Below are 7,506 nucleotides of genomic sequence, written 5' to 3'. Positions count from 1 at the left end.
GCGTCTGGTTCTCCCAACACACAATAAGAACCTGGGATCTGAGCGGCGGGTCTGAAAGAGTCCACAAGCTGTGTATGGCAGTGGTCCTCAGCCTTTTTGGCACCAGGGACCGTTTTCATGGGAGTCAATTTTTCCATGGACCAGGGAGGAGGGGGTATGGATGATCTGTGGATGATTCAAGCACATTCCACTGATTGTGCACTTTATTTCCATTATTATTACATTGTAATATATGATGAAATAATTATACAACTCACCATAGATTGGGGACTCCTGTCTTAGAGAATTGGCTCTGGCAGTCAGAGGGGGGTGGAAGAGAGGAGGGGAGATGAGCAGGCACAGTGGTCCAGGAGAGAGGGCAAGAGGCCAGAGCCGAGTCTGTGTCCATGCAATGGAGGGGCAGGGAGTGAGGTCCAGGGTGGCGGCTGAAGGACAGGAGGGCTGAGGAAGAGGGGAGAGTTACGTCTGGCGCTCCAGTTATTGGCTCAGCCGTCTGGGTCCCCTCTAACCCACAAACACTACTTTCCTGTGAGGACATACCCTTCTCATCTTGAGCCAAACTGTCCATTCTCCAGGTGGTATTCTCAGCCCTCCAAGCATTGGACTGATGTGGCTCAGAAGAGAACACTTAGCAACAATTCTCCGGGCAGTAAGTGCTGGGAGGAGATGTAATATTGGCATGCACCCTGTCTCAGAACATTTGAAAACCTGTTATCAAAACAGTAGCTTGAGTTAGTCAAAGATACATATATATGCACAAATATATACATTTGAAAATCTTTGTTGGACTTAAACTGCAGACATTTGAGTTCATTGCGCTCCTCAGTCGATGACACTTTATCGTCACTGAGCTGTACAACAGGGGCGGTCCTGTTCTATTTATGCCCATTTATCATTATGCCTCATTTCTGTTCTCCTACCTGCCAAAGGCAGCCGTCCTAATATGTTCAAAATGTATCCTTCTGCTTGCACGAATTCTTATAAAATGTGTACAGTTGCCTATACGTGCTTTCACTGGGGGACATTGTTCTGTGCTGGAGGTCTCATATTTTTTTCTGGTTTTCCGCCCAGCCCTGTGTTTTTGAGAGTCATCCATGTTGCTATGTCCATGTCATGTTCGTTGCTCTTAAATGTTGTCTGCTACCTTCTGGGCTACGTCTACTCCATTTCACCTCTCCACTGCCCTAGTTAGTGGAGGTCACCCAGGCTGCCCCTGACTCTCTGCCATCCTGGACAATGCTGCAATGAATGTCCTTACCGCCCCGCGTGAGAAGTTTATTAAGGTGGAGACCCAGGAGTGGCATTTCTGGGACTTAGGGTAAGTGTTCCTTCCCTTCATGTGGCTGTGAACCTCCAGGTACCTGCTAGAATGTCCACAGCTCTCCATCCTCACATCTGGTCCAACACATGGCAGCATCCGGCTCTCTACATTTTGCTACTCTAACAGGGGTAAGGTGATACCACTTTATCAATTTAAATTGCATTCCTCTAATTCCTAATGAATTTCAATGTGTCTTAATTTGCCATTGGCCTGTTGGGTTTCCTTTTCTGCAAATCACCCGTATCTACCCTTTTCCCACTTCCTACCGTGATTCCTGTCTTCTTTCCTTACTGGTCTGTGGACAGTCCTTGTAGATCCTAGATAGTATCTCGTGTCCATTTCTAATATTGTGAATCTCTTCTTGCTGTCTGTCATCTGTTAGCTTCATCCATGATGCTCTTTATTGATGTGATCTGGGGTTTTGGCACAATGGAATCGATCATTTCTTTTATGATTTGTGCTTTTGTTTTGCTTTTAAAGAAGTCATTTCCTGTCCTTAGACCACAATGATCATACTACACTTTCTTTTATTAACCATGTTTTATCTTCCCCGGTTAGGTCCTTAGTGTATCTTGCTTCTCTCTTTGAATGGGGCGTTGATGGGGAGTTCAGTTTTAGTTTTATCTCCATAGAGAGACACCTTCCTCAATAGCACCCCCTAAACCATTAATCCTTTGTCTGTTGACTTGTGGGGTGACCATAACCATAAATGTGACTCCATTTCTGAGGTCTTCATTCTGAACCACTGGTCTGTCTGTCTGATCCCACAACGTGTTAATTCCAAGGCTTTATAGATTTTCTCCATATGTAGGAATTTTTTTCCCAGATGAGGTCTGTCTGTTGCCCAGGCAAAATCCAAACATCTAGGTTCAAGCAATCCTTCTGCCTCAGCCTCCGAGTAACTGGAACTACGGGCACCCGCCACCATGCCCAGCTAAGGAAAGGGAAATTTTTCCTCTTTTCATTCTTCATTTTCAGGTCGACTTAGTTATTCATGGACATTTATTCTTTCACAGAAGTTTTATAACAAGTATATCATCCTTCTCAAAAAAAATCCAACTGAATTGTCTTCTGAGAGGTCTCCATTGAATGTTTATATTATAATTTGTTTATATTAATATCGTCATTCCATTGCAACCATTTATTTAAATCATCTGCCATGTTTTCTGATAATGAGAGGTTTAATTGATCTCCAAGGAGGTCTTTTTTTTTTTTTACATTTTTATTTCAGCATATTATGGGGGTACAAATGTTTAGGTTACGTATATTGCCCTTGCCCCACCCGAGTCAGAGCTTCAAGCGTGTGCATCCCCCAGATGGTGCGCACCGCACTCATTATGTATCTATACACCCACCCTCTCCTCCCCCCCTCCCATCAGCCCGACACCTGATGAATGTTATTCCTATATGTGCACTTAGGTGTTGATCAGTTAAAACCAATGTGATGGTGAGTACTAAGTGAAGTATTCCAAGGAGGTCTTGTGTGCTCTTGATTAAACTAAAGCCTAGATACTTGATAGATTTCGCTGCTACTTCGAATTGTATAATGCCTTGTTGTATTTAACTTTTTATTTTTAACTAACTTTAAACTTACAAAAAAAAACTGCAAACAAATACAGAAAATTCTTGTTCTCCCCTTTTTGTCAGCATTTTACATAACCCCAGTACAATTATCAGGAAATTAAAGTTGGTGCAATACTTTTAAGCAAACTACAGACCATACTGAACTTTTGCAAGTTTTTGTCTAATATCCTTTTTATGTTCCGGAATAGAATCCATTTCATTTTGTTGTTATTTCAACTTTTTGCTATTATTTTGCTCTTAGTATTTATTAATTTTCCTTTTACCCCAAAGATTACTCAGTAACACATTGCTATGGCAATGTCACCTGAGTCAACCTGATATTTATGTTCCAAATATATAGGAACTGTTAGGTATCCTCTGCTGATTAAATTCCAATTTCAAGACTTCCTTTATTGCCTAACACAAGGTGCTTTTTGGTGACAATTCTGTGCCTTAAGCAATGTTTGTTTTTTGTGTGTGTACTGAAAAGGAATGTGTGCCCATTTATTTGTGTATTAATAATATATGTATTATTGTAATACATATATATTAGCTATAAATATATTTATATATAATAACTCAAATATTAAAAGTGCCAGAATTAAGTACCAAAACAATTGTAATTATGAAAAAATCAAATGGGCCTATCTTGTAATAAAAAAAGAGATACAACCATAGGTTGCCACAATTTAAGAAAATCTGACTGTGGCCATCCACGCCCATCCTCAATCTTACATTTTAAGTGTTTACTCTCTTTCAGGCCGTGTGGTAGGCACATTATCAGCATAATCTTATTTAATTCTCTCAACAGTCCTGTCAGTTTGGGATTACTAGTATCAACTTCCTTTTAGGGATGAGAAAACTAAGGTCACAAAGATTCAGGGACCAACTCAATGTCACATAGCTCTGAAGTAAGGACTTCACCCAGGTGTGGCTGAATAGAGACTCTGTGTTCCTACCAGTGGGATTTTAAAAGAGTAGTAATAATTTATTATTACTGGTATTACTGTTTATGGAGCTCTTACTATGTGCCGGGGGCTGTATGAAGCACTTGAAATGCATGACTATATTTAAACTTCAATACGTTATTAACGCCTTTTTGTAGATGGACGTGTCTCGGATAGGACGGGTGAGGAAGACGCTCAGGTGTGCTCCCAGGTGGACTCACTGGACCATCTGTGCCCCTAACCAGCAGGTCTTCCTCCCTCTCTCCCCGCTAGGTGTGGCTGCCATGCTGGGGCCAAACCGCACCTCCACGTCTGAATTCATCCTCATCGGCTTCTCCACCTTCCCGCAGCAGCTCCTGCCCGTCTTCTTCCTGCTGTTCCTGCTGATGTACCTGTTCACGCTGCTGGGCAACCTGCTCATCATGGCCACCGTCTGGAGCGAGCGCAGCCTCCACACGCCCATGTACCTCTTCCTGTGCGCCCTGTCCGTCTCCGAGGTCCTCTACACCGTGGCCATCATCCCACGCATGCTGGCCGACCTGCTGTCCGCCCACCGCTCCATCACCCTCCCAGCGTGTGCCGGGCAGATGTTCTCCTCCTTCACGTTTGGCTTCACCCACTCCTTCCTGCTCACCGTCATGGGCTACGACCACTACGTGGCCATCTGCCACCCCCTGCGCTACAATGTGCTCATGAGCCCCCATGGCTGTGCCTGCCTGGTGGGCTGGTCCTGGGCTGGTGGCTCGGTCATGGGGATGGTGGTGACCATCGCCATTTTCCAACTCACCTTCTGTGGACCCAGTGAGATCCAGCATTTCTTCTGCCACGTGCCACCACTGTTGAAGTTGGCCTGTGGAGATGACATACCATGGGTGGCCAAGGGCGTGGGCTTGGTGTGCATCACGGCTCTGCTGGGCTGCTTCTTCCTCATCCTCCTCTCCTACACTTTCATTGTAGCCACCATCTTGAAGATCCCATCTGCTGAAGGTCGGCACAAGGCCTTCTCCACCTGTGCGGCCCACCTCACTGTGGTGGTTGTGCACTATGGCTTTGCCTCTGTCATCTACCTCAGACCCAAGGGTCCCCACTCTCTGGAAGGAGACATCCTGATGGGAACCACCTACACGGTCCTCACACCCTTCCTCAGCCCCATCATCTTCAGCCTCAGGAACAAGGAGCTGAAGGTCACCACGAAGAAGATCTTTGTCAGCAAATTCTTTTCGCAGAACTCCTGATGTGGCTGGCTTTCTGGCAGGGGGTGCAGTGGATGGGGACACTCCAGCCTTCTTCCTTCCTTCTCTCCTTCCCTTCTTCCCCTTTTCATTCCATCCTTTCCTTCCTTCCGTCCGTCCTTCCTCTTTGTCTCTGTCTCTGACTCTCTCTCCCTCCTCCCACCATTTCTTTCTTCCTTCTTAATAGTTATGTTGGTACAGTTGAGGGTCTCTAATTAGAAAATATGAAATCCAAACTGCTGAAAAATCTGAAACTTTTTGAGTGCCAATGTATACCACAGATTGTCTACGTGGGTAGCTGAGATAGTGACACTTTTGCTTTCTAATGGTGTAATGTACACAAAATTTGTTTCATGAACAAACTTATTTCAAAATATTGTATAAAATTACCTTCAGACTATGTGTATAAATTGTGTATGAAAAATAAATTTCATGTTTAAATTAATGTCCCATCCCCAAGATATTTTATTAATATCATGTATATATATATTCCAAAATCCAAAGAAGTCCAAAGTCTGAAACACTTCTGTTCCCAAGCACTTCAGATAAAGGATACTGAACCTGTCATAGTTCCCAGTTTTTTGAGCATTTGTCATCAGCTAGGCATGGTCTTTTTTGGCAGCTTTATTGAGATATAATTCACATATCAGGCCGGGCGCAGTGGCTCACGCCTGTAATCCTAGCACTCTGGGAGGCCGAGGTGGGCGGATTGTTTGAGCTCAGGAGTTCGAGACCAGCCTGAGCAAGAGCGAGACCCCATCTCTACTAAAAAAAAAATAGAAAGAAATTATATGGACAGCTAAAAATATATATAGAAAAAATTAGCCGGGCATGGTGGTGCATGCCTGTAGTCCCAGCGACTCAGGAGGCTGAGACAGGAGGATCCCTTGAGCTCAGGAGTTTGAGGTTGCTGTGAGCTAGGCTGACGCCACGGCACTCACTCTAGCCTGGGCAACAGAGTGAGACTCTCTCAAAAAAAAAAAATAATAATAATTCACATATCATATAATTTACCCATTTAAGGGTATATGCAGTTATCACCACAATTTATTAATAAAACGTTTTCATCATCTCCGAAAGAAACTCGGTACCATTTAGCTATCGTTCCCCTTTCCCCTCAGCCCCTGGAAACCACTAATCTACTTTTTGTCACTATGGATTTGCCTATTCTGGACATTTAATATAGATGGAATAATATTCCATTGTTTGGATATGCCACATTTTGTTTATCCATTCATCAGCTGAGGAACATTTGGGTTGTCGCCACCTTCTGGCTGCTATAAACAAACAAATAAGATTTTGTGTGGACATATGTCTTCATTTCTTTGGTCCTAGAAGTGGAATTGATGCGTCATATGATAGCTTTATGTTTAATTGTTTGAGGAACTGCCGGAGCCTTTTCCAAAATTACTGCCCCATTTTATAATCGCACCAGAAGTGTATGAGTGTTCTCATTTCTCCACAGCCTGGCCAGTGCTTTGTTAAAATCTGACTTTTTGATTATAGACATCCTGGTGGTACCTTGTTGTAGCTTAGATTTGCATTTTCTTGATGACTAAAGGATAGGTTGTAAGTGCTCAACATACACATGAGTTCTTTTACTCACAGGGAAGATAGGATTTATAGTTTCATTTTGAAGATGAGGAAACTGAACTACAAAGAGAGTAAGTCAGTTAGCTAATGGCCTTGCCCATGAAGTGGAAGAGCTAGAACTGAACCTATTTTTTAAGTTGAAGCTGGGGATCAGAAGTGCACATTTCTCAGGGATTATGAGGAGGGCAGGCCAGTCTGTTTCAGAAAGGGAGGAAGACCTGGATTGGAAACAAGAGACAAATTCTAACTAGCACCAGTGACATGAGGCCAGGACCAGTGATGTGAGGCCAGCACCAATGATATGTTGTTCTCATGAGGTTAGAAAGAAACGCCCAGTTGAGAGAATTGGGGAGACTCTTTGTGAGTCTGGCCAAATTGGCTGTGTTGTTTCTGAGTTTGGTTTTCCTTTTAGTAGACGTATTAAAACAGAAAAGAGTGTAATTTTTAAAAATAAATTGTTTGCCCTAAAAAATTCATGACCCCAGGTTCCTGAGTTATATTAGCAGTTCCAAGGTCGTTAACTGGCAATATCTGAGGGCATCCTTGTTCTGCCTTATAAACGGGAAGGGGACCTATATGGTAAACTCTTCCTGCACTTCCCATGCCCTGGAGTTGTCATAAATGAGGAAATGTCTAAGTGAGCAGCACAAGTCCTGGGGTGCAGCTAGTGCTCCGTAGCTAATCCAAGTTCCAGAGACAACTTGGCATAGGCTGGGAAACAGGTAAGAATCAGACTGTGTGAATTTGAAACAGTCGCAGTGAAGGTGACTTCTGGGTTATATCTAAGAAACGTCATTGTGGTTCTCTATGGTCACCAGAGGAAAAACATTAACTTGCTCTAGTTTGGTTG

The 7,506-nt window shown here is 43.4% G+C and overlaps 1 protein-coding gene across 1 annotated transcript; it reads left to right on the top strand.

Annotated features, from left to right (window-relative positions):
* Nucleotides 1-4,112: 4,112 nt before the first annotated feature.
* Nucleotides 4,113-5,066, top strand: LOC138380049 (olfactory receptor 10H2-like). The gene has a single exon (XM_069464909.1). It carries the CDS (start codon nt 4,116-4,118, stop codon nt 5,064-5,066), a length of 951 nt encoding a protein of 316 aa, XP_069321010.1. The 5' UTR covers nt 4,113-4,115.
* The last annotated feature ends 2,440 nt before the right edge of the window (nt 5,067-7,506 follow it).

This window comes from Eulemur rufifrons, unplaced genomic scaffold, assembly GCF_041146395.1.
Source record: "Eulemur rufifrons isolate Redbay unplaced genomic scaffold, OSU_ERuf_1 scaffold_261, whole genome shotgun sequence".
NCBI lineage: Eukaryota > Metazoa > Chordata > Mammalia > Primates > Lemuridae > Eulemur > Eulemur rufifrons.
Note: the sequence above shows the minus strand (reverse complement) of the source record. Positions and strands in the feature narration are given on the sequence as shown.